The sequence below is a fragment of the Pleuronectes platessa genome, chromosome 11 (assembly GCF_947347685.1).
Source record: "Pleuronectes platessa chromosome 11, fPlePla1.1, whole genome shotgun sequence".
NCBI classification, from domain to species: Eukaryota; Metazoa; Chordata; class Actinopteri; order Pleuronectiformes; family Pleuronectidae; genus Pleuronectes; species Pleuronectes platessa.
In genome coordinates this window covers 11,767,576-11,793,921 of record NC_070636.1, presented here as the reverse complement: position 1 = coordinate 11,793,921, position 26,346 = coordinate 11,767,576, and the positions used below count along the sequence as shown (strand labels likewise).

Below are 26,346 nucleotides of genomic sequence, written 5' to 3'. Positions count from 1 at the left end.
ATACAAATATTTAGTACCTGGCACCAAGCATCTTTGGGAAAGCACTTGTTAGAGGCGGTGTGTATTCCATGCAGCATTTCCAATAAGCGTTAGCCATTAGCAAGTAGCATAAAAGATGCATTAAAATTTTATATTGGCACTAAAAGGCTCCACATTGACGTGACATATGACATGTAGAGCTGATTTTAAACACTGAATCTCTGTGACATTAGTGAGTCAGGACATTACCGGAGTCATCGTCTTGTGAGGGGTGTGCGTAAGCTTCCAGGGACAGATCACAGCCAGTCATCCCAGTGGGGTTATAATAAGCCACTGTATGGGCAGTGTTCACTCCCTGGAAAATGTGTCACGCCAGCTGGATATAGCACATTTTCCTACCACAAAAATCCACTTTGAATTTACCAAATCTTTGTTGTTAGCATGTAATACTAATAATGTGTTGCCCTCACACAGATCTTCACACTAGAGGTGAGTGTGCATCTGAAGTTGGGACCCTAACATTATGGAACACTCCTCTTATAGATTTACGTTCTACATTATCTAGAAAAATATTTTGAAAACAACTGAAAACTCCATTTATTTCCACTGGCCTTTGTCTCACCGTGTGCATTGTAGTTGTTGAATCCATTGGGTTTCCCTACTCTAGTGTTAAAACATCTTAAGAATGGGTTTGACCTGTAACCCTTTTTTCCCAAAGTCCTATATTTCACCACAGGGAGAGTGCAGCAATCTGCTGTCCCCCTCCTTTACCTTCGCTCAACATGGTCATCAAATTACAATCAAAACACACGCCCTCAACACCTTAGGAGGGAGGTGGGCGCATGTTACAAACACAAATAAAAACGACAATTATGTGAATATAAACAAACTAATATCCGGCTCTTACAACTGCTTCTCTTATTTAATTTACGTGAAGCACTTTGTGACTTGAGATAAACTTAACTCACTTACCTATCTAATTAATAGTAAAACAACAACATCTTTTGTTATTGTATATGTCTGTACTATTACATGTACTGTATGAAGAGCCAAGAGCAAGTCTTCTATCTCGTCCAATCCTCATACTTTTTCTACTCAACTTATCTGTGTGTGTGTTTTCCTCTCAGGGGGGCTGGACCGCTCTCATGTGGGCCGGCTATAAAGGGAGCACGGAAGTGGCCCAGATGCTCTTGGAAAAAGGAGCTAACCCCAACATCACTGGACAGGTACTGAGACTGGACACGCAGTCTTTTCTATAACATCAATGGTATCTGTTTAATTTATCTCTGCATTGAAAATAAAATAGATGTCAAACTTCTCTAAAGCAGGAATGGTTTATAACTCTGTCTGTGTCAGATGTTTTCATATCATGTGTTTATTATGATTGTTAGCCCGATGTAGAAAAACATGAGTTGTAAATATCAGTAAACATAATTCCCTCCTCACCTGCACAGCGTGATGCTTTACCCCATCATCTGCTGTTTACATCATGTCACATGGCCAAAAGTGCCAGTGTGACACTGATCATTAGTGACTGACTCCAACCCTGTCCTCTGGCCCTATAGTACAGCGTCTACCCTATTATCTGGGCGGCTGGTCGCGGCCACGCAGAGATCGTCCATCTCCTGCTGCAGCACGGAGCCAAGGTCAACTGCTCAGACAAGGTAACCACATACTGAAAGATAGTCATTATTCACTTCCTTTTCAATCACACAGAAGATGTACTTAGTGGTATGACCTTAAAAGATTTGAATCCTTTGGCCCACATCCAACCCATGATCTCAAATCCTTCTCCCATTCTGCCTTTACTTATCAATGTCCCTTTAAACATGATTTACCTGGATTTTTGACTGAATAATCTCCTGACTCATATAATGTATAATCTGTTCTTCTTAACCTCACAGTATGGCACCACTCCTTTAATTTGGGCTGCCAGGAAGGGCCATTATGACAGTGTGATGCACCTTCTGGAAAACGGAGCTGATGTGGACCAGGAAGGAGCCGTAAGTCAACTTCAAATATCTCTTTAACTGTCCTGTGAATTTTTACTCTGTGTAGCGTCCAGGTTTCATAATAGAAGGACTTAATAAAGCCTTTTTCTACTTCTGTTTCAACTCAAAACAATTTGGATTAATAGTCAAACATCAATTCAGTAGAACTCTAGTTTGGAATTCTAGTTTAGCAGAGTAAAAACTGCAGAGTGTATTTCAAGGAAACATGGTGAAAGGATGGGACATAGGCCAAGAAAGGAACCATTCCATTCAGTGTGAATCCTTGTTTTAACATTGTAAGATTTTCCCAGATTTACACAGGAATAATTCATGGAATATAAGGCATAATTAGCGGAATGCCATTTATGAATATGTGAGATTTGGTGTAGCTCAATTTAATTTAAGAGGAATGTTTGGCCTTGGCGGGTGTTATGCGCTCTACCGAGTGCTGAAGCGGTTGTTAAACTTATTGTAATTTTTGTCAGTGTTTCCTGAACAGTGGTAATTTATGGTTTTGATCAGGTACATTAACTGGTGACCAAGTATAATTTTGTTTTGGGGTCAGCGCAGGTACCATGACACAAAAACCCTGTCTGTTCTTGCGAGTTTAGTTTTCACACAATCAACACCTAACGCTGCCAAGCGCCACAAATGTGTCAGTAAACTGCGATATTAAATAATTGATTGCACCTATGACGCAGCACATCTGTTCTCCTTCGAGTCGTGTCGCATCTGTGCCAACACAACGTGAATGATGGGATGGTTTGATATGTAGCATCAATTATCAGATGGAACTGTGCTAGCTAATGTTTCAGAGCAATTCATTCATATGTGATTAAGAGACACTGGCGCCTGGAAAAATATATGAATTATTGGGCTCGCTAAATGAGATGTCGATAATAAATTGTCATTAGGCCCGTCGTGTCCTCCCAGAGCTGCTGAGATAAACTGACAACATGTGCGGAATACAGTTTGTCCTGATCAGATATAAATGATTGAACATCTGTCACTTGAACATCCAAACACGAACCAAATTCTTGGCACACTGTCTGGTAGAGAACAACATGTGAGAAATGTCAGAGAATCCTCTAATGTGCAAATGAGCTCTTTCTTTTATTTCACAGAATTCAATGACAGCTCTGATTGTGGCCGTGAAAGGCGGCTACACAGAAGTTGTCAAGGAGCTGCTGAAGAGGAACCCAAATGTCAACATGACGGACAAGGACGGCAACACAGCCCTGGCCATTGCTGCCAAGGAGGGACACACTGAGATTGTACAGGACCTGCTGGACGCCGGCACCTACGTCAATATCCCAGACAGGGTGAGGCCTCCTCACTGCAGCTCAGCCTGCTGCTGTTTGAAACATGCAGGATGTACTAAAATGGTCGGTTTTTCCTTTTCTATCTCTCTGTCAGAGTGGGGAGACGATGCTGATCGGAGCAGTGCGAGGAGGTCATGTGGAGATAGTCCGAGCTCTGCTGAACAAATACGCTGATATTGACGTCAGGGGCCAGGTGGGAATCCTCTCCCTCTATTATTGATCCCTTACTGATGTTTAAATACAAGCAGCAGCCCGTCTTTGTGTTCGGTTTGAAATATCACACTGCTACTTAATACTGTTCATGCATTATTGTTCTTTGGTAAAGTGAACTGAAATCCATCGGTGAGAAATCCACAAATGTATTACTCCTATATCAATAGGCACAACGTGACACTCTGTATTTGCATTCCTGACACTGTTGACCTTTTCCAAGTTAAACAAGCTAGTATTTGCCTTGTCCTTTCAACACCAGGATGGAAAGACTGCCCTCTACTGGGCAGTAGAGAAAGGCAACGCGACCATGGTGAGAGACATCCTGCAGTGTAACCCTGAAACAGAGAGCTGCACAAAGGTAAGACACAGTCAGTAGTTAGAGGGTGAATCTACTCTTTTCTTCTCATGCATTCAAATAAAGAACACTGTTGACCAAAGATGCAAGCAGAAAACTATGACTATGACCTTAACAACCTGCTTCAGGCTTTCCTCCTAAAAACTGTTAAATTGAGGGAGTTGTATATTTCTTTCAATTGTGTAGTTTAGTATTGTAAATGTAAAGATCCAATGCATATGAACATAAAAATAAATACATTTCATAATGAATTTGATGAGACATTTTTTGTGTGTGTGTTTTTGTTTTAGGAGGGAGATACCCCACTTATCAAAGCCACGAAGATGCGGAACATAGAAATTGTGGAGCTGCTGCTGGATAAAGGAGGCAAAGTGTCTGCAGTCGACAAGGTACGCATTTAGACACAACTCATGTTTGTATAGAAAACCTTAATCGTGTGTAGCTTTAGTGGAATCAGTCCATTCTGTTTCTCTTCACACAGAAAGCAGACACGCCGCTCCACATTGCCATCCGAGGTCGGAGCCGGAAATTGGCCGAGCTGCTTTTGAGGAACCCTAAAGACGGCCGCCTGCTTTACCGGCCCAACAAAGCCGGAGAGACCCCGTACAACATCGACTGCACCCACCAGAAAAGCATCCTCACTCAGATATTCGGAGCCAGTATGACCCTATTTCTGCTCGTCATTTAGAATTGTGTGACAAACAGAAAAGAAGAAAATATTAAACTCTTCTACCTTTTCTTTTCTCTTCTTCCTCTTTGCTCTTATTTTTTCTTCTCTCTCTCAGAGCACCTCTCCCCGTCGGAGACAGAAGGAGACATGTTGGGTTATGACCTGTATAGCAGCGCTCTAGCAGACATCCTGAGCGAGCCCACCATGCAGCCGCCGATCTGTGTTGGATTGTATGCTCAGTGGGGCAGCGGCAAGTCTTTCCTTCTTAAGAAACTGGAGGGTAAGTGAGAAAACAGGAAACGTGCGTAAATTTGTAAACACTTCTTTCCTTAAAATCTCTCTGTTACAATTTAAGACTTTAGTAGCGAATTTTTTATTATCCTTGCATTGCAATATTTTCGTCTCCTTTTACTTCGGTGAAACATCTGACATGGCACTTTTTTCCTCGTCCTTTGTGTTCATTAGACGAGATGAAGACATTTGCTGGCCAGCAGATAGAGCCGTTGTTCCAGTTTTCGTGGCTGGTGGTCTTCCTCACCCTAGTACTCTGTGGCTCACTAGCTGTGGTCCTGGGCTTCACTGTTGATTCGAAGCTGGCAATCGCTGTGTCCCTCAGCCTCCTCGCCCTGCTCTACATCTTCTTTGGTGAGAGGACAGAACCTCTGATGCTGCAGTAGTGATGACTAAGAAAATGTAGTTTTTATTTGAGGACGCCGCAAATGGATCACATACAATATTTTAAACATATTTTATATGGTGCCTGGTGTTTTTATTTTTTATTTATATAACAAACACTCATTATCATATATCATGTATATCTCCTTTATATATCTCATCCACGAATCAGTGCTTTTGTGTCCTCATCAAGTGTAAGGAACTAATTTAGAGCTACAGCAATTCCAGCTGAGGTGATATTCAGATTGCTTGGAAAACCACAATAATATAGATATGTGATACTTTTCCATTTAAACAGATTGAACCTTTTAACGGAAACTGCTTTGCTCACTAGAGGGAGCCATTACACAACCAATATCAAACTTGATGTGTTGAGCTTTTGAATTGATATTGTTGATTTTTAAAAGAAAATAACTCGCTCATATTTAAGAATAGAACTTAGCCACAAGAATATTGAAATTATATTTTATTCGATTGACACCTCCGTAAAAAGCTAAAACTAATTGCTCCCTTGTCGACCCCTTCTCCCATCTCCAGCGCTGGTTTACTTTGGAAGCCGTCGGGAGAGGGAAAGTTGGAACTGGGCGTGGTTCATCAGCACCCGTCTGGCTCGCCAGGTGGGCTACCTGGAGCTGCTGCTCAAACTGATGTTTGTCAACTCGCCTGAGCTTCCTGAGCAGACGACACGTGCCTTGCCTGTCAGGTGACAACGACAGACACAAATATACTCGAGTCACTTTACTTTTCTGCTGGAATACAAAAAACATCAGTTTCCCAAGTCCAAGATGAAAAAATCTTACCACTGAGCTATTAAACTCAATATGAGGTTGTTCTTTATCTGAGAAAAATAATCAATTTCCCACCTCTCTGTCCTTCTCCAATGTCACACAGGTTCTTGTTCACAGATTATAATCGCTTATCCAGCGTTGGAGGAGAGACGTCCATGGCTGAGATGGTTGCCACGCTCTCAGATGCCTGTGAGAGGGAGTTTGGCTTCATGGCCACAAGACTCTTCAGGGTTTTCAAGAATGATGAGATCCAAGGTGATATCTCTCTCTTTAGTTTCAGATGTCAGTCATTGATCAAGTTTGGGCCTGCACACACAGTTTTGGTCTAGTGTTGAAATAAATAAAAGAATCTGATCAGATTACATAACGTCAATCCAATATACTGATTACTGATAAAGTGAAATATATGACAGTGGTTTTCAGGTTATCAGTATTAAGTAGTTGCTGTGCAGTTTGTGTTGACAAATAAATTGTTGGTAAAATGACTCTTGTAAACATAATGAAACTCGTAAGCACAGTAAAAGCAGGGATTCAGAAATAGCTTTTTGCATTCTCAACCTCATCTTTATGCTAAAGCTAATGCTGCTCTGTGTAGAAAATGAAAGAAACAAGGTTGATTTGCCCCTCTCATCCTCCAGGTCAAAAGTGGAAGAAAACCTGTTGCGTTCCCTCCTTCGTGCTGTTTGGCTTGACAATAGGCTGCCTGATCACCGGTATGGCCCTGCTGGTCATCTTTAAGGTTGGTTATATCAGTGAACGGGGGACCCTTCATTAAAACAGTGTGTCTTCTAACCACTAGGTCACTTGAAGCCCAAGTATTTAACCTAAATCCTTTAATTTTCCAGGTGGACCCTCATAACTTGACGGTAAATGCAGTGCTGATAGCCATGGCCAGTGTTGTGGGTCTGGCTTTACTGCTGAACTGCAGGACCTGGTGGCAAGTGGCCGATTCCGTCCTGAACTCCCAGAGGAAACGCCTGCACAGCGCTGCCAACAACCTGCACAAACTCAAGAGTGAAGGATTTATGAAGGTAGACACTTTATATAGGACCTAAACATGGGCAAATGGAAATCATTTGTCATAGCTCAGGAGACATTACATTTGTTTATGATGTTAAATTTAAATCTCATGAGCCAATTTTTTTTACGTCTTTCACCAGGTTCTGAAGAACGAGGTGGAACTAATGTCAAAAATGGCCAAGACCATTGATGGTTTCACCCAGAACCAGACGCGTATGGCCGTCATCATCGATGGCCTGGATGCCTGTGAGCAGGACAAAGTGCTGCAAATGTTGGACACGGTGTGTGTTTTCACTTGTGCAGCTTCCTCTTGACTGTTAACAAGTTAATGTGAAAGAATTAACATGCTCAACATCTGTCTCTCAATTAAATTTAAACCATGGAACCCACTGTTGTAAAACAGCTGCCACGAGGTCTTTCACCTCAGAGCCCACACAGCTCTGCAGCAGTGCAGCCCCCTGGTGCTCCTCGCTGCCTCAGCTCACCTCCAAGTTTAGATCCTTCCTCCCCCTGTAATATAATTTCCTTAAGCCAAATGTTATTATTTGGTGAAGTAATCCCAGAAAGCATGGCAACCTCCTGCGTGCTAATCTAATCTTCTCATCTTTGCAAGCACCTCCCCATCACTCTGAAACCATCTTCAGTTCAGAGATCAAACGCATACTCAGAAATCTATTTTTCTTAGTTTACACAAATTACTAAATCAAATCTTAAGATGTTTTCAGTCTGTATACTCTTCATACCAGACAATGTATCTTAAAGATGCAGCCATCATGTGATGGAGCCTTAGTTGATGGTGCTGACAGCTGCTGTAGAGACGGAGGTTCATCATCCTGTGGGACGAGCCCGAGGGCGCTGGCCGGGTTTTAACAAGCCGTGTCTGCATGTAGCACAAAGCTATGTCCTGTGACACTTGGACTGTGTCCCTTAGTTATCCAAGTGGAAATCCCCAAAACCATGTGCTGCAGACAGTCAGCTCTCACAGGGCTTATTAAGTTTAAGCACCACAGCGAGCTGTTGTTGTTATGTTGTTGATGATTAGATTGTAAACCCTCCATTTTGAGCGTTCTGCTGACCTTAAAATGTGTTGTTCGCTCAACCAAATCCAGTCCACATGAACTGTGTCCTTTACACACAAACTGATGGTTCATTTCTCATTGCAGGTCAGGGTACTCTTCTCCAAAGGCCCCTTTATCTCCATCTTTGCCAGCGATCCCCATATCATCATAAAAGCTATCAACCAAAACCTCAACAGTGTGCTGAGAGACTCCAACATCAACGGCCACGACTACATGAGGAACATCGTCCACCTTCCAGTGTTCCTCAACAGCAGGGGCCTCAGTACTTCCAAAAAGCTTTGCATGGCAGCCCCCACCAATGGAGAGGCAATGCCTGCTGAAGGTAAATGACAATGGCTAGTATAGATATATACATTTCTGTTCATTCACAAGCATTGGTCAGCTGTCATTCTCTTTCTCATATCCTCTCTCTCTCTCTCTCTTCAGGATGGCACGACGAATTGGACAGGAAGTTGTCTCAGACCACCCTGGGCCAAGACCAGGCCAAGTTTGGCAGCAAGAATGCCCTTAATCGCAGGGTAATGGCATATTGAAGTTCATTTTTATTTTTTATAGATTGTACAATTTTTTGTGGGGGTTTATAGCTCCACATTAGTTGTTCCTGACCCCATTATTTACTTGATCCATATAGATGACACCGATATCAAAAGTCCAAGAGTAGGTTTATAGTAAGACCAATATATCAAGCTTTGTATATTGTAATGGTCACCCTAAACAGATACAGTTCATACACCCCACACTTAAACCTAAAAACCGACACATACGTTTTGGTCAAATAATTATTTCAAGACATGAGTCATCTAGAAGGTTGGCATTAATAATGGATGTCCCCACTTGAATGAGAAAAAGATTAAAACGCTGTTAGTTCACCACAACTTGAATACAAAACACCAGGTTAGGGCGAGAGAAGCTGCCTGAGAACCCCCTCGCTGCTTTCTCTCTCTTCAGCCTCCTTCCTGAAGGGGCTGCTCAGTACATGCGTGGTGTTGGCAGGCGTCTCAGAGTCCAGAGGACAGAGGGAGATACACAGAGATGACAAAAAAAAGCGAGAGAGGTGCTCGGTGTGCGGCCAAGGTTCCTGTTGTAATTGATGTAATGGCTGTTTATCCTTCCTGCTGCGTTGCCACAGCCTAATGACAAGGCCTAGCAGCAGTGGGTCCCTGTGACAAAACACTGGCACCAGGTCTGCTGGCAGGAGGCTAAGTGACTCTGCTGCTGTCGCTGATGCTTTCCTACCCTCCCTGCGGGACCATCCCGCTAACTCCCCCTTCCTTCCGTCCCGCCTCCCTCTCTTGTTTGTTTGTTTGTTTGACATTTGTTTGTACCTCGGGTTTATCTAGTACCGTCAATTATTGGTGTCTGCCCTTTTATTACAGGGCAGTGTGCTCCGTTTACTTGCCCTCTGCCACTAGCTCGCTCTTGGCAGGAGGGTCCTCTCTCTACAAGTGGAGCTTCAGATGAGGGCAGGAGGGGGAAATCAATTAGTGCCTCTCAATTTTCATGCGGCTCCTCAAGTCGTGGATGACATTATGAGTATCTCCACCATCTAATTTCCATTTATCGGAATTAAACTAATCTTGTTTACAAGGAAAAAGGTTATTATCCAGAACTTGGCATTCAGTATTTTCGCCGTCTCTGCTTGTAGATATTTTATTAACACCAATGACTGACCAGTGTGTCAGTGAGGAGAAGAAGAACCAGTGAGCAAATACAGTAAAAGTAGCAGTAAAGATGTAGACCTGCAGAAAAAAATCAATACATAGCGTAAAGTCAGGTCGTTGAGGCTGACTGTACGATACCGTCTGACAGACCTTTTCCGGGCTGAGTGGTGGCCATATGTTTCATCTCGCTGTGAAAGAGGTCATGAGATTGTCGTTACAACTTCAAAGTCAACCAAAAGCCTCATCTTGGCTCATGACCACGGCAGCTGTGTGATATCATCACAGATGTTCTCCGGTAGATCTGTGTCAATAGCTCGCCTGTGTGTCATGAGTGTTCAACTCTGGACTGTGGCTCTTTGATTTTTATTTGCAGTCACAGAGAATTATAGGTTTTGCTCACGAGGAGATGATATGGATTGTGCTGAGTGTGAGAAAAAAAGAACATCATTATACTTGGTTTCACTCACAACACTTCACATACAGTTTTTCCCAGAATGGGAAAGTGGTCTCAGACTTTTGCCCTTTGCCTTAATTGTAGACCTTTGCTGGGTTATCTTGATGCACTAGAATAAAACAGACCAATCAATTTATAACTGGACGCCATCTAGGTTGTATGATGACATGCCCTATGATCACACATGTTGACCCTGAAATGATGCACACATGTATAAAGTATGAAACTTCGGCCATGGTCAGGAGAAATGTTGTGGTATTGACGTAAGACATATACGATTTTAAGACTTGGCTCAAGAGTAACTTTCTGATAAAAGTCTCCTGTGGCTGTATTGTTTTAAGATCCTGGGTTCCTGTTTGTCTTTTCATGTTTTTAGACAGTTTCTATTGGTTCTCTGAAGGATTTCTCCCATTTACTTATTACACAATCCAACTCTGACTCAGATCCAAATTTTTCAGCATCAAATAGACATCATTGAAACAAGTGAAAACTGTGGTTTCAAACAGATACAGACAGGAATTTCCAGTATTATGCTAAATAGACTAACTGTCACTGTGTACTTGTCAAGGACACATACAGACGTCGCCAGATGCAGAGGACCGTCACCAGACAGATGTCATTTGACCTCACCAAGCTGCTGGTGACTGAAGACTGGTTCAGTGACATTAGCCCACAGACCATGAGGAGGCTGCTCAACATTGTTTCTATCACAGGTAAGAAATTAATCACTCCGTACAATAGCACCAAAGTTGTTAAGCCTTGATTTAACCAGGCCAACAAGCCTACATTGCTGATTGGTTTGGGATGTGGGTTGTTGTGTGTACACACACACACACACACACACACGTTTAATATATATGTATGTTTTTCTTTTCTTTTTTGACAGGTCGTCTTTTGCGAGCCAATCAGATCATTTTCAGCTGGGATCGTCTTGCGTCATGGATCAACCTGACAGAGGAGTGGCCTTACAGGACGTCATGGATCATTCTGTTTCTGGAGGAGACCGACGGAGTGTCTGACCAGATCCCTCTCAAGACCATTTATGAGAGGTACACACACACACACACACACACACACACACACACACACACACACACACACACACACACACACACACACACACACACACACACACACACACACACACACAGATAAAATAACTTCTTTTGTTGCTAATCTGATCTACCAGATGCGCAGCCCTCTTACACACATCTGTGTATATTTTCTTTCTTTCTTTTATTGTGTCTCTCTTTCCCTCCCTCTTTTTTCACTACCATCCCTTGTCTTTTGAACTTGGGCCACACTTTTGACCAAATGAGGGCATGTTTAACAAAAATTAGATCAATCTCGGATTCATCTGACCAAGTGACCCAGCTTCTGACAATGAAACACTAAATGCTCAATAAGTAGATCAATAAATGAGAACACAACAACATCATCAGTGTTGGGCTTAGTGAAATAACCCCCGTTACTTGCTTTTCTCTCTGTTAGATATGTAACTTCTAAGTGAGATGTGAGTATTTTGACCATCAGATGGCAGTAGAGGATTTTCCTTGTCATGTGGGCCACATCAGGACATGGTGCTTGTAAGTGCCACACTAATAGGCAACTATTTTGTAATTGGTCATAATTACTTTATTATAGCCTTGACCTGATTACAGAAAAAGTAAATTCCTAAAAGCTGGACAAGAGAAAACTGAAGGTCAGATTTCTTCATTTGAGCAATAAAGGGAAATTCTTTCTCTCTTTTCTCTCCATGTGAGTGTGCGTGTGCGTGTGTACAGTGTGAGTGTTTATGCCTTTTGTATGTGTGTGTGGTCGCGGATTTGATGCGCTCCACACAGATGAGAGGAGGAGGGTCGATGCCGGCTGAAGCGCAGGGTTTGGGTGCTGTTGTGCATCAGTCGTTGGCCTTTAAAGGTTGCACTCTGTCACAATACACTAGCAACCACAGCTCCTGCGGCAGGAAAGTGTCACAGACAGTTACTGTCAACCAGTCAGCCAGCTAGATTTAGCAGACAAACCTCCCTCCTCCCATCTCCCAGGCTAGCTGCTGTCTCATTAGCTGTTTGGTTTTCAACGGACAATAGGCAATACCTTCCATTTTCTACTATATGGCTTAGGTTAAGTATTACATGTGACATGTGAAGTATTAAGGAGTGACAGCTGCACAGATAAGAGATTAGAATCATTTTACTCAGAAGGCTGTAGCTGTATTTTTTTGCACGAGCAAGATCTCTGTATTTTGTTTCCGTGGAAAAAAAATTCTATACCTTTACCATGTTTAAGTATTGTGGAAACATCATATGCACGCTATCACCATAATTATTGTGGGAAATAAAACTGGCAGATCGAGATACACACTAGATCTGAATTCGAGTGCAGTCGCTACAGCATGATATTGTGCTTACACTGCTCATTAGACTTAATATAGCCTTCATCTTGTTTTTGAACAACAGTCCTGTCTTTCTTTATCTCCCTCCTCACTGGGTGTCTTTCCAAATGGCTGCTCTGTTTTCCGCAGTGGCCGTCGCAGAAGCACTCTTAATGATGATGACAGGAAGCCTCAAACAGGCTAAATACAACGCCTTGCCTAGAGGCCTTATCTCATGCGCTAATCTTCAGCTGATAAGACTCTGGCCTCTGTCTGTGTATCTTTTTCTGTCTCCGTGCTTGCTCTTTTCTTCCTCTTTCTTATGATCTGAGGCTCTCTACGTCCCCTTTTTTTTTGCTCTGGATGACTTATTCTGTCCTTCTGTCCCTGAGCGATAGATGAGCACTTGACTGGCCTCTCATAACCTCAGGCCCCTTCTTCTAACTGTCTGTCTGTTTGAGAAACAGATAACTATTTCTCTTTGCTTTCCTTTTCAGCCGTGTATATAAATACCTGCATGTACAGCATGTGTACACACATCGCTCATACTTCTGCTTGTGTTTTTCATAGATGCGACTATTATTATCATAGTTATAATGAGCTTTGTTTGTTTGTTTAATTCTGTAACTATCATGTTTCGGGCGTCTCGCAGATTCCTTGTTTTAGCATGCATGTGTGTACGAGTGGTTGTGCTCAGCCAATTTTTCACAGCGGAACTGCACATCCCCTGAGCGTTACTAAGTGAATATATTAGTGGTGAAGTGAACGTGGGGGTGAGTCAGCCCCTTATAGGTCAACTGTCGCCCTGCATCTCAGTCACAAGGCAGCGAGCTCTTCCTCTTCTCTCCTCTTTGTAAGGCTCACTATAGCATGGCAGGCCACACCACACAGAGCATCAGAAAAACATCATATATTATAAACCATACGACTGAAGGGCTTTTCTTTTTGCCGTTTTCCACCAATAAAAATAAAATTAGAGCCTTGTATTTGATATTTTTGTTACAAACCCCGTCCGAACGGAGCACATATTAACCGAGGCCGACCCGAACCCAACGAGCATTGTTTTCTTTGTGTCTGAATCCAACCCGAGCCCATTGCAGTTATGTAAGCTGGACCCTGTCCCTTACACACACACATGGCTATCACTTGTTCTCCCTGATTAAAGAAACAAATCTGCCCAGCCAATTGACTTGAACCCGAATATCATTTTTTAAAAATTTGTCTTCACCCAGCGTGTCCCGTTACCGCTCAGGTCCGGTATCCACTATCTGATTTGAAGGTAGCTTTATGTGCCAGGAGTTGTTCTCAGTTTAGCCTGTTAAATCAAAACTAAACCACTGAACAACACCGAAATCTTGTGTGAATAACAGAGTGTGTCTTAGTGAAGAGGAAGACAGCCGCTCTATGTGGCATCTACCTGAACTCCTTGGAAAGGAGGAAAAAATAGAAACACTCACCCACCTTCCCTCATATCTCCCAGAAACACACACACGCTTTCAAAACAGCTAAAAGCCGTTTTTAGCTTGCCTGGCAATAACAAGCGTCCATGATGGGGTGCTGTGAGGTGTCATTGTAGGACACGGCGTGAAGAGAAATGTGTTGCGCTAATTCCCATAGAGGGAGCGGGCCAGTACAGCCTTCCCTAATCTGATGGAGAATGTGTAATCGGCTAATAACCTCAGCAATTCTATCATTAATGGTAAGAGCGGGAGCTGCCCAGACTAACTCAAGATAGCGGGGGGAATGCATTGTGTAACAAAGATGGCACTGTCAGTTGGAGATACTGGCTCATAACACTGAAACTTACTTTCTCTCTCACACACACACACACACACACAGAGAGCATAACTAAAGTTTTCTGTTAGTTCTGTAGGGGAATCTATAAATTACAGCTCGAGCAGTGAGCCAGCGTCGCAGCAGAAACTCAACAGGAAGCAGAACAAGGAGCGCATTTGTCCTGACCGTCATATTTGTAGCTGTCAAATTAACAACGCCAAATCCAACCATTCAAATGCCGTTTTCTTTTCTTTTTTCCCTCCCATGGCAAATTGAATTTGGAGCCTGCAGCCTTGTGACTATCATTTCAGCCATATCATTTCTTCCCTCTCAGTGTTGTGTCTCTCAGGAGTCAGTTGTTCCTGGTTTTAGCTGCCATTAGAGACTTAATGACTGGAGCTAACCTAGCTCTCTCCTGCTTCATGGTTATTGCTCTAAAGCAGCCCTGCCATTTCCAAATACTCTTAATAGGCTTTTGTACGTTTATTTCCTTGATGTTGTTTAGAGTCATTACATTACACTCAGCCATTATTACATGGAAGAACTTCCGTGTGGGGACTTCAAGTTAGGGCGCGAGTTCACCTTCTGGATCATGTTCAAGGACACTTCCTGGCTGTTGTTGTGACCTTTACTATTGTTTCGTATTTTTTTGTATCTACTCACCTAAATTTTTTTAATTCCATTAGCGTTTGCCTTAGCTTTAATTAAATTAAAACCAAATTTCCTCACTTAAATTGCATGTCCGATTCTAAGAAAATAATCTGATTAGATTTCGTCAAACCTTCCTGTAACAATTTGCTTAGATTTTTATGATCAGCTCGGTTAGAATTAGCAGCTCTGCCTGTACACATCTATTTAGAATTTTTACTGTTCATACGGGGTCTTCATTCTGTTACAATCTCCGTCAGTGTCTCTGAGGTGTTTTTCTTTTTAGTGGTGATTGTTTTTTGACCTTGTTGCAGTTGAGGGGGTTAACAGATTTGGACCCAATAATGAATGAGGGCAGGTTTAGTCAGCTCTTCAGAGAGTTTATTCCTGGACGCCCAGATCCCGTTTTCAGCTCTCAAAAAAAAAAGTGTCACTGGTCCACTGAGCAGGTTCCTGCACTGCTCTGACATCTGGTGCCCTCTCTGTGCCAGGATGCCCCCAGCCGCACTCACAAGTGTGTTTCTGGCACTGCACCTGAATCTTCTGTTCATTACACACACATACACTCGAATAACTGCATGCCACACACACACACACACACACGCACCAACACACACACACACACACACACACACACACACACACACACGCACACGTTTGTATATCTATCTATCTTAGTGAGGACATAATGCATTCCCGAGCCTCATACCCTAACCGTAACCAGCAAAACTAAATGCCTAACTCTCAACTAAACCTAAGACTAACTCTAAAACCAAGTCTAAACTCATGAACACACCTCAAATCACATATAAAGCGGATGCAAGTAACACACACACACACACACACACACACACACACACACGCACACGCACAGACACCTAGCTCACACCAGTGCAAGAACATATGTCACCCCTAACTCCTCTGGGAATCAGTGTAATTAATCAAACCCTGAGATGCAGGCTGCGTTCAACAAACACACGTATGCACCGAACACACACAGCTCACGTTCACGCAGCGCAGGAAGCAGAACGGAGCGGAGCGGTAGGTAGGGAGGTTGGTAGGTTGGTTAGTGTCTAGAATTGCTGTTCATTGCGGTGTCGCTGTTTAAGCACCTACAAATCTTTGCGCACTTGATGCATTTTAATTCACAGTTTGTAAAGAATATCACTTTCTTATTCTTTTCTTCCCTTCGTCGTCTCTTCTCCTCTGTTTTGTCGCCTGACCCTGAATTCCCCTCCCCCGCTTTCAGAAACATAACTAGCCAGGCACTTCTTGGACACTTCAAAACTTTTTCTTTTTTTTCCCTTTGCACTAATCACACTCTGAGTGAATACGTAGCCAGGCAATTCAGTCTTAATTAGAGAGACTCTTATCCCAAGCACTGAAACATTAAGATGACACTCTCTTCATTCAGGATTACTTTAATTGGCACAATTATTGTAATTTGGTTGCCGGGATAAAAGCGCTGTTCCAAAGCTCATGCGGGTGATTCTCTTTATGTGGAATCCTTTAATAAGCTCTTATATCTGGCTGCATAAGAAAAGAATGGAGAGATCCTATTGTTTTCTTATGATGAATAGTTTTTAACTTTCCCTGCCCCCGAATGAAAAGTCTTTATTCTTTGCCATGCGGCCTATTATGCATCTGAATCCCCATAAAATTAGTGACACTTTCTGTAACGTGCACAAACTTCAAATGCAAAAAAAAATGTCCCACTTTCTCCGGGTCCTCTTAAGCCGTCTTCAGACATGAACCTTTCGGTAAAGTCCAGAGAAACGGAGTTTACCCGCAGTTTGTCTTTCACATATGCACAACACAGTGGGAGGTTCTCTGCACAGATGCCCGTTCACAACAGCATCAAATCCTCCAAATTATTCAGGCGAGAGGTGGTTAAGCCGGGCTGCAGCAGACAGAGACAGCAGTGTTTCCCCCAGTAAATGTCTCAGTCAAGGTGGTAAGCAGGTGGCGGTGCTGTTGGCGCGGTGTGTAGCGGTGCTGTAGGCGCGGCGCGTAGCGGCGCGGCGAAAATTTTTGGGGGTATTTTGCTCAAAGATGCCAGTACGCATGAATGAAATAAACAACTGTTTATTTCAATATAAATAAACAACAGTAGGTACAAATGTTGTGGAAAACATGCAGACACTACAAAATAAAATTAAAGAACAGTGCAAATTAAATACAAATAATGGACAATACACTTAACTTTTGTATGCACATAAAAGGGCAAATTCAACTATTTACAGTTCCTTTCTGGATCTTCTTATTTGCGGCACAGCTGACAAGAGGCATCAGCAGGGGCGGACTGGCCATCGGGAATACCGGGGACATCCCCGGTGGGCCGATGGCCGAAAATATAAATCCAACGGCCCATCACTATGATGTACCGGCCCACGCCCATCATCGCATCAGCCCTACAATGGTTGAAACAGCGGCACAAGCGTAATTTTCTCCAAGAGCTATACCTATCTATTCGCACTGACTGCTTTTATACTGCTACTCGCAATCGGTCTTCACACTCATGGTGACTATTTTTCGATTTTTTTTTAAGTGTCTTTTAATATGTGTTTTACAGACTTCGGAAGTCCAAAGTAAGAAAAGATCTCCACCTTATTAATAAACACCTCTAAATTGGTTCTTACACAGCCGAAGTGTAGAGAATTTGGATTTGCATACATACACGCAACGCGGCACCCAGTTATACGCATGCGCACAACCCATGAGGCCCAGCTCTTCGTTGCCTTCGTTGTTTTGGAGAGTGCGAGAGCATGCCGTCGGCACCAAAACGAAAAGGTGGAGCTGAAAAGCTAAGAGATAAAAAGAAAAAATGTCTGGAGAAAGGTGCCTCAAAACATTTAAAAATATCAAATTTCTTTGGAAAACCACCGACTGGTGACAGTGAAAAGGTAAGATAACCCTAACCCCATAGACCGTTATGATCTGGTAAAATAAGCAAGCTGGTGTTGTTGTCAACATCTAGATTATCTATTTTAACATGTTAGCCGTAGTCACTGGCTTACAATTGATGAGCAAGCTATCCATGGTGGTAGTTGTAAATAGGACAATCTTATAATTTCTATTAACCTGTGACAAATAAGTTAACCAGCTAGTTTGTTATGCTAAAATCTAAAATTATAAATAATGTTTATATGTTATCTAGATTGTTAATATGTTATGTAGAGGCGTTGACTTGGCCAAGTATAGCATGCATTTCACAACATATTAAACAAAATGTTAATATGTTATCTAGATTGATGATTCAGCTGCTGGAAGCAGCAGCCAGGGGCATGAGAGCCAAGATAAGAGCCAGGGTACAACGTACACCGTAAGTAACACTTTAATATACCAAGTACAAAAATAGTGTATTTCAATTGAGCAGATGTATTAAGATAAAGTCAGATTAACGAGTTATTAACGACGCTGCAAACCCATTTTAACGACGTCAATGTTTTTCTCGCGAGATTAACGTTCCTTTTGGTCAACAGGCTTGTCTACTTTCTATTGGTAACCTAACTGTTAAGGTTCATTGTTTCTTAAATAAGAGGCCTGGCGATGTTCACAGCAAACTTGAAAAAATGAATTATTAAGCCATGGTTTGACTGCACTATAGGCTGAGTCTTTGTGAAATGTGCACTTTATAATTATATTTTGTAGCGCCCTGTTTGGCAATGTTGTTTTTCAATAAAATAAAACATTTGCATAAAGCAAGCCAATCCACTTTTCCATGTTGATAAGAGCATTACAATAATAGGGACATTCAAAAATTGCGATTAATTGTGTTTAAATATTTTAATAGTTTGACTCATTTCAAGTATATTTATCTAATACACATTGAGTGTACTAACCAATAGTGGAAACTTAATTATAAAAAAGTATTCTTAGTACACTTAAATGTAATGTTTATTAAGTGTAGTTTGCTGATAGTGTTGTGTCAATGGTTTAACATACTAACATGATAAACCTTATTTACCACTCACGTAGGCTGAAGATGACAGTGATAGGGATATCAGCCAGGATGACAGAGAAAGTCAAGGCCAAGAGGACAGGGATAGCAGCCATGATGATAGAGAAAGTCGAGGCCAAGATGACAGGGATGATCAAGGGCAAGAAGACACAGAAAGTGAAGGCAAAGATTTTGATTATTTCACCAGGCCGAAGTCAGACACATTTGACCACTTCTTCCGTTTTCACCCACAGCAGAAGGCAGACAAGGCTGTAGTGCAGAGAGCTTTTTTTTGTAAAGACGGCACAAACAGAAAATGGCTTTCATACAGTCAAGAAAAAGAAGCCCTCTTCTGTTCCCTTTGTCTCGCCTTTGCTAATCACACAGAAAGCAGCACGTTCATCACTGGCATGTCCAACCTCACACACATACACCAGAGAGTTGAAGAGCATGAGAAGAGCCAACTACACAGAGGTTGCGCTGAGGCATATTTTCTCAGATCTTCAAGAAGCACGATCCAGGACCTTCTCATGGGACCTCAGATGTCACTTCACAGAGAGCAAGTCCGCAGAAGGCGACAAGTGTTGGAGCGCATTATAGATGTAATAAAGCTCATCGGCAAAAGAGGTTTGAGCTACAGAGGCAGGCAGAAAGAGGCAGCATACACACTGGATGACGACACTATTGACCATGGTAACTTTTTGGAAATAACAGTTTTACTGGGAAAATATGATGTTTGTCTCAAGGAACACCTCACTCTCTGCATCGAAAAGAGCAAGCAGATTCACCAGTCTGGTTCAACAAAAGGTAGAGGTGCCCTTGTCACTCTCCTATCCAAAACGACCATCGACTACATCATCACCACCATTCAACGCCTCATGAAAAGTGCCATCGCTGCTGAAGTCCGGAAATCTGGAATGTACTCGGTCCAGATCGACACCACACAGGACATCACAGCCCATGATCAGTGCTCTGTTGTCATACGGTATGTGACAGACACTGTTCATGAGCGACTAGTTGCTGTGACCAGATGTGAGGCTTCCACTGGGCAGTACTTTGCCCAACTTGTGAATGGCGTGCTGGTGGCCATGGATCTGGATGTGAAGCAGTGTATTGGGAATTCCACCGATGGGGCCTCCAATATGCAAGGCCAATATAAAGGCTTCTCTGCATTGCTCTCTGAAAAGTGCCCAACACAAATCCATGTGTGGTGCTATTCACACATATTAAATCTTGTGCTGACAGACACAACACAGTGTGTGCTGGCAAGTGGCTCTCTTTTTTCTCTTATGAACCACATCGCTGTCTTCTTCAGAGAGTCCTACCAGAGGATGAACATCTGGGAAAAGGAGAGCAAAGACCCAAGACGCAGACGTCTCACCTCTATAGGAGAAACGCGCTGGTGGTCCAAAGATGCTGCTCTGACGAAGGTGTTTGGCTCTTTTGGAAAGCCAGACGGGGCCCTGTATTTTGATGTCCTTCACACCCTCTCAGCCATTCAAGATGGAGAGACCATCAATGCCACGGCGAGAGTAAATGCCCAGGGATACATCGGCCAGCTTCTAAAGTATGAAACTATACTAACAGCTCAGATCTTCCTGCGAATTTTCCAGGTCACTTCACCAGTTTCAAAATATCTTCAAACCAGTGGAATGGACATCCTGACAGCTCATCGGATGGTTGCGACTGCAGAAGCAGAGCTGAAAGAAATGACCAGAGATTTTCAGAGCATCAAGACAGCAGCCGACAAATTCATCCAGTGGGCCAACTATAAAATTGGGGAGGAGAGTGAGGAGACTGAGCTGGAGGTGGAGACCACTCTGCCACAGAAACGGGGAAGAAGGAAAAAATCGATGCCTGGAGAGAGGTCCCGAGATGAGGCTGTGACAGATGCCGAAGCATCATACAAGATTGAGGTTCACAATCGAATAATGGACACAGTCGCAGGAAGCATGCACCAACGTTTCCTCAAGAATGGCACTTTGTATGCTGATCTGGCACTTCTGGACCCAAAAAACTTCAGCCAGGTTATATCCTACGGCGAAAGTTTCCCAGAGGCAGCACTTCAAGAGCTAAGCAAATGTTTGCTGCCATTTGATGACAGAGCAACAGAGGCAGAGTTACAGAGCGAACTCAAAAGTCTGGCACGACAATGGGATAGGCTGAAGTCATCAGTATTTGATGAATACACAACAAAGACAACAGAACCCGGGCCAGAGGATGCTGAAGATGAGGCAGAGATAGTGTACAAAAAGTGCTCATCTTGCAAGGACTGTCCAATCTGTTGCTACCGAGTTCTGAAGCAGTACAACCTCCTGACAGATGCATACCACATCATAGGCCTTGCATACAGGTTCCTGCTTACCCTCTCTGTCACACAGGTAGCATGTGAGCGAAGCTTTTCAACCCTGAAATACATAAAAAACAGGCTCAGGAGCTCACTCTCTCAACAGCACCTGGAGGCTTTTATGTTGATGGCTACTCAAACAGATGTTTTGCAGATGCTGGACAGTGAGAAAATCATTGACGGTGTTGCAGAAAAGAGTGAGCTGCTGCAAAAACTACTCATGTAGTGGGCTTATAATAAAACTGTTATAGTATGGAGTATACTGATATTGTTTTTTATATCTATATATATATATATATATATATTTATTTATAACCATATATATATATTTATTTATTTATGACCTTAAAGAACCTGGGCTGCTAGTTTAGGTTCTGTTATGTAACTTACTGTTTTGTTATGCACCTTCAGCACCCCTACACACACAAACAATCACACACCCAGCATGCAACACTACTGATACCACTGATGTTCACACCCCATCGTATGTTCTGTTCTATTCATTTCTAATATATTGTTCATACAAATTCTACCCACTGATTCCAGTTTCTTTATTGTGTGGTCTTTCTCTGCTGACATTCATTCCTTAAGGCTTGGTAGTTATACTTGTATAACCATCTGATACTAGCAAAGAGTTAAGCATATTCATCTAGCAAACTATACCTACCTTGGAGTGTTACAATAGCCAATAATCATTTTATTCCATGTGTCCATCCAGGCAAATTGGTGGATCCAAATGTTATTAAAAAACAAACATACATATATGATGTAATTTCTTTGTAATCATCCAAAATAATGTTAAGTGTATGGGTATTTTTCCCAGAAGGCCACTGACTGTTCGATACGCGCGATCCATTGAGTGGGCAACGCGGCTACTTAGTGGGCCGCGCGCCGTGTATTGAGTGGGCCGGTCTGACAGAAACTCCCGGGCCACTTTTTTCCCCCAGTCCGCCCCTGCCCGTCTGTGTGTGTGAGTGAGTGAGAGAGAAAGAAAGAAAGAAAGGGAGGAACTTATTTGAAATCGGCCGTGCGTGCCTGTTTGTTGTTTATTGTTTTTGATTTAACAATATATAGGTTTAGAGAAATCTGGCTTTCAGAACTCAGTGCCTACCCACTCACTGACCTCACCGCACGTCACTGGCGGTAGATTGACAGGTGACTATGATAGACTATGCAACAATATATTCAACCACCAGATGTCGCCGTCTCAATTACACTCAAAAAACTTTATTGGCACGACTAATGTTGTAAACAGTATTACCTGAGTATTATCAATGCCATTTTTTTTTTTTTTTTTTCAACTTTTTTTTTTTTTTTTTTTTTTTTTTTTTCAATACATTGGTAGTCAAGGCGGGGCCCTAGTCTTGTTAAGGCGGCCGCCTTAACAAGATAGTGCTGGGGGAAACCCTGGACAGGAAGTCACGTATTAACTCCGCTGTGCAGATAACACCCAGACACAGCTCTTATCACCACAAATTCTCTTGACATCCTCATCAGTGTCTTCTATGTGTGTGTCACCGCTTTTTCATTTTTGCGCTTGTTGCGGGTTAGAAGCGTCTTGGACACATTTACATTCACGCATGCATCTCCTCCTGAGAAAATACGGAAGGACTGCGGAGTTCAGTGCATGTCTGAAAGCAGCTTTAGGAAGCCCATTGCCCCTGTGCTAAATCCCTCTAGGAGGTATTTTAGTGAAAGCCGGAGTAAAACTGGTTATTCGATCTCTCATTTGCGCCGCCATTTGCCAGGAGAACCAGAAGACGTGTGTGTATTTGTAAAGGCTGCTGTGAAGCCACCTAGGTCTCGGTAGAGCTCTGGCTCCATCACTGATAGGATACTAGCATTGAGTCGACACACAAGCGTGTGCTGTCTGCCTACCTGAAGCAGACGAGCAGATAAACAACAGACAGAGTCAAAAACAGAATGTATGGTTGGCATGAGATAAAGATGGAAAATGGAGAGGGGGTGGAAGAGATAAGAAAAGGCATAAAGAGGGGAAAAAGAGTCCAATCTCAGGAGGTGAAAAGAGATAAAGGAATCGGAACGTGTGAAAACTGTAGAGGATCAGACCAGATACCAGCAGGATTATTGCGAGACGAATTCGCCATTGGTGAGCTCAGGCCTCTGGTGTATTCACAGCCTCAGGTGATGCTGCTGCTCCAAGTGAGATAGCCCAGGTGGTGGACACATACAGATTGATGCTCGTCCCCCTGGGTCCCACATGGCTGTTTACATTAGCGAAACTGGTCCTCTGTGGATTCCAGCTTTTGTGTATGTATGAATGTATGTGTGTGTGTTCGGGATTGTCTGTGTATTAAAAACGGATTATGACGATATAAGTCGAAGCGTCCCCTGGTGGCTGGCTGCAGTATAGGCCATAAACCCGGCTTCCTCTATGTTAGTGCATGGGACATGGGCCAAAATAAAATGTAAACGTTCTTGTGAAATACATTTTTTTTCAAGATGTTGTCTTTTTTTATCCCACTGATGGATGTTCAAGCATCGTTACAGTTAGTTTGGTATTAATTAACTATTTGATGCTATAACAAGAGGGTGAAACAGCAGGATTGACAGCTATGGACTGCAATTGGTCAATAGCGTGCATTGGTGAAATCTCACAACTGCGGCTGAACTCTCCAATCGTTGCTGTTCAGAATTTAGCTCTTAATGTGCAAGATGGTAGCGTATGTTTTGGTGTCCTTTCCGGTGAGTGGCAGGAAGTGGAGCCGCGTTGTCCATATTTATATACAGTCTATGGTGTGTGTGTGTGTTTGTTGTTCCAGCCCTCAGGTGTTTGGCAGTGGTGACTCAGGCATGAATCAGCCTCAGCCAGCTCCACCAACACTCAACCCCTGCTGAGCTGCTCTAAGTTTAAAAGAAAAAAAAGTCGGCCGCTGTGTATAGGTGACACAGGAGGGTGTGTGTGTGTGTGTGTGTGTGTGTGTGTGTGTGTGTGTGTGCAAGGTGAGGTTTTGATTGTGTATTTGTTTCTGTATACAGTATTTGAGTGTGGAGGCGACCACGTGAGGAGGGAAAGAACGTCATGCTGCATTCTTTGTCAGAAAATCCTTAAAGCCCTTTTCATTTCTGCCTGTAAGCCGAGGTTGAAGGATTAGCCTAATTGGTCTGAAACAAGAGAACTGCTCTGTTCCCCTTTCTATGCGAAGAATCGTTTCAAATGTTATAAAAAGCCTTGACCGGCCGCCACTCTAAAGTGACAGGGTCGTCTATCATCGATGACAAGCTTTTGATCAACATTTAAACGTGACACTGAGGTGGAAGCTGACGTGGGGGGGGGGTTGAGAAGCAGACTTCTGCCTCCTACTTTGCTATTTATCTGGTGTAGAGAACTATTTCTGATCTCTTCTTGCTCCGTATCATTGTGTTGGACCTGCTGGAAGGTGTTGGGGGGGGGACTCATTATAAATAGCAACCCGGGGTTGCAAGGGGGTCAACGACCTTTAAGACGACTGTGAGATTCGCCACTTGGCTGCCACACACGTTCATAAATACACACTGACACAAACACATCCGGTCCTTAACTGATATTAACATCCTGGCCCTCTAAAAGTCAATGAAGGTCAGGTCCTTTTAGGGTTTGTGTGAAGAAATCACTCTGAAATGGCAAAGAACGACCTGGCAAGCGAGTGAGCCCAAAGAAGGCGAATTGAAGATTAAGCTTTTATTGGGAGGGATCACTAGTGTCCTTTTCTACCCCATCTTTGCTTTAAAGCAGCTCTTGATAAGGCACCCGTGCTTCCAGCCGCTGTATAGCTTAAGGATTTACATATCAGATTTGTCTGCGAGGGGGTCTCTTGAGCAAAGTGCCCCAGGTTCTGCTGAAAGTTTTTAATAATCAGAGGAGGTTTTTCACTGTGGACTTCAGAAGCTTTTGTAGAAATCCGTTTTACTGAACAGCATTTACTTCTCACTCCTTCTCTTTCTCTTCTACGCTCAAACACTCCTGCGTCCCCCCCCCCATCATATTTCTGATGCACACATCCCATTGTGCTAAGTCAAACAGAGGATTATCGGTTCAGCCTGAATCTTTATTTGTCACATTCATCAGTGACTGTATGGATTTTAGCTCCATTCAGACTGATTCCAGATGTATTGTCTGCTGCAGAGGAGCACATTTGTCTTCGCTTTAGCAGTCCAGCCCATTTAACTTGGCATCATACTCCGCCGATCAGCTGGCCATTACAGCTATCACACTACCACATGCGCTGATATGAACTCTGTGGTGAAATTAGTGTCACAATGAACAAACTCTGCCATGGCCCTGTGATGCTCCAAACTGTCCTCTTGTGCATAAATCACCACGCTGAGGTTTGTCAAGAATGAGGCCTTAGTTACTCCGAGTGGAGGGTTCAGTTAAGGTTTTTGGGGTCTGGAACAAGAAGGCTCCGTCGCGGCGCTACACATGAGTTTAATCAACATTTCAGGGAACCACTGAATACTGAGCCCGTCTCATGGAGAGGCCGCTCGTTCCCAAGCTGCTGGGTTTTTATCAGTCTTGTGTGTTTCCCATTAGCCTGCTTGTCTCTGTGGTTTGCTTTGGGATGCACAGGTCCAGCTTAGTACATGAGAGTCTCAATTATTGGACTAAACTTTGCCACGACTGTGTATGGAAAGCAGACGCTGCCACAAGTCGTCAGTTGGCACTGCCAAGGCAAGGAAGCGAGAAAGAGAGAGAGATAGAGACTGAGGGGAAAGCAGAGACTGAGGGTGTCCACATTACTCGAAGCATTTGATTAAAATCAAGGAAATATGTCTGGATTTTTAGGAGACAAAGAACATGGCGTCATCTAAAGTGAAAACATATTTTAGCTCTCCCCCTCTGCTTTTGGGGTGCTGGAGGTCTTGGCAGTTTCCATTGTAACAATAACCTCTCTCAGCATTGATGCTGCGTCCACGCGCCAGCATGTGGGTCTGTCCGCCTGTCCACTGTTTTCCCAGAGAGGGCCTCTCTGGTTTCATCCACGCGCTTGGCAGACACTGTGCCAGCGGCTCGGACATGACTCTGACCAGCAGAGGAATGTGCCGGACCTGGG

The 26,346-nt window shown here is 43.1% G+C and overlaps 1 protein-coding gene across 2 annotated transcripts in view; it reads left to right on the top strand.

Annotated features, from left to right (window-relative positions):
• kidins220a (kinase D-interacting substrate 220a) overlaps nucleotides 1–26,346 on the top strand; it is a 50,489-nt gene that overhangs the window by 8,381 nt on the left and 15,762 nt on the right. For both annotated transcript variants that reach the window (XM_053434391.1, XM_053434390.1), the window contains exons 5-23: nucleotides 1,107–1,205; nucleotides 1,545–1,643; nucleotides 1,884–1,982; nucleotides 3,095–3,292; nucleotides 3,387–3,485; nucleotides 3,765–3,863; nucleotides 4,151–4,249; nucleotides 4,342–4,519; nucleotides 4,646–4,810; nucleotides 4,996–5,175; nucleotides 5,743–5,908; nucleotides 6,097–6,248; nucleotides 6,632–6,732; nucleotides 6,839–7,024; nucleotides 7,154–7,294; nucleotides 8,177–8,414; nucleotides 8,519–8,610; nucleotides 10,776–10,920; nucleotides 11,094–11,256. In XM_053434391.1, the coding sequence (XP_053290366.1) occupies nucleotides 1,107–1,205; nucleotides 1,545–1,643; nucleotides 1,884–1,982; nucleotides 3,095–3,292; nucleotides 3,387–3,485; nucleotides 3,765–3,863; nucleotides 4,151–4,249; nucleotides 4,342–4,519; nucleotides 4,646–4,810; nucleotides 4,996–5,175; nucleotides 5,743–5,908; nucleotides 6,097–6,248; nucleotides 6,632–6,732; nucleotides 6,839–7,024; nucleotides 7,154–7,294; nucleotides 8,177–8,414; nucleotides 8,519–8,610; nucleotides 10,776–10,920; nucleotides 11,094–11,256 (2,699 nt within the window). The remainder of the gene's footprint in view (nucleotides 1–1,106; nucleotides 1,206–1,544; nucleotides 1,644–1,883; nucleotides 1,983–3,094; nucleotides 3,293–3,386; nucleotides 3,486–3,764; nucleotides 3,864–4,150; nucleotides 4,250–4,341; nucleotides 4,520–4,645; nucleotides 4,811–4,995; nucleotides 5,176–5,742; nucleotides 5,909–6,096; nucleotides 6,249–6,631; nucleotides 6,733–6,838; nucleotides 7,025–7,153; nucleotides 7,295–8,176; nucleotides 8,415–8,518; nucleotides 8,611–10,775; nucleotides 10,921–11,093; nucleotides 11,257–26,346) is intronic.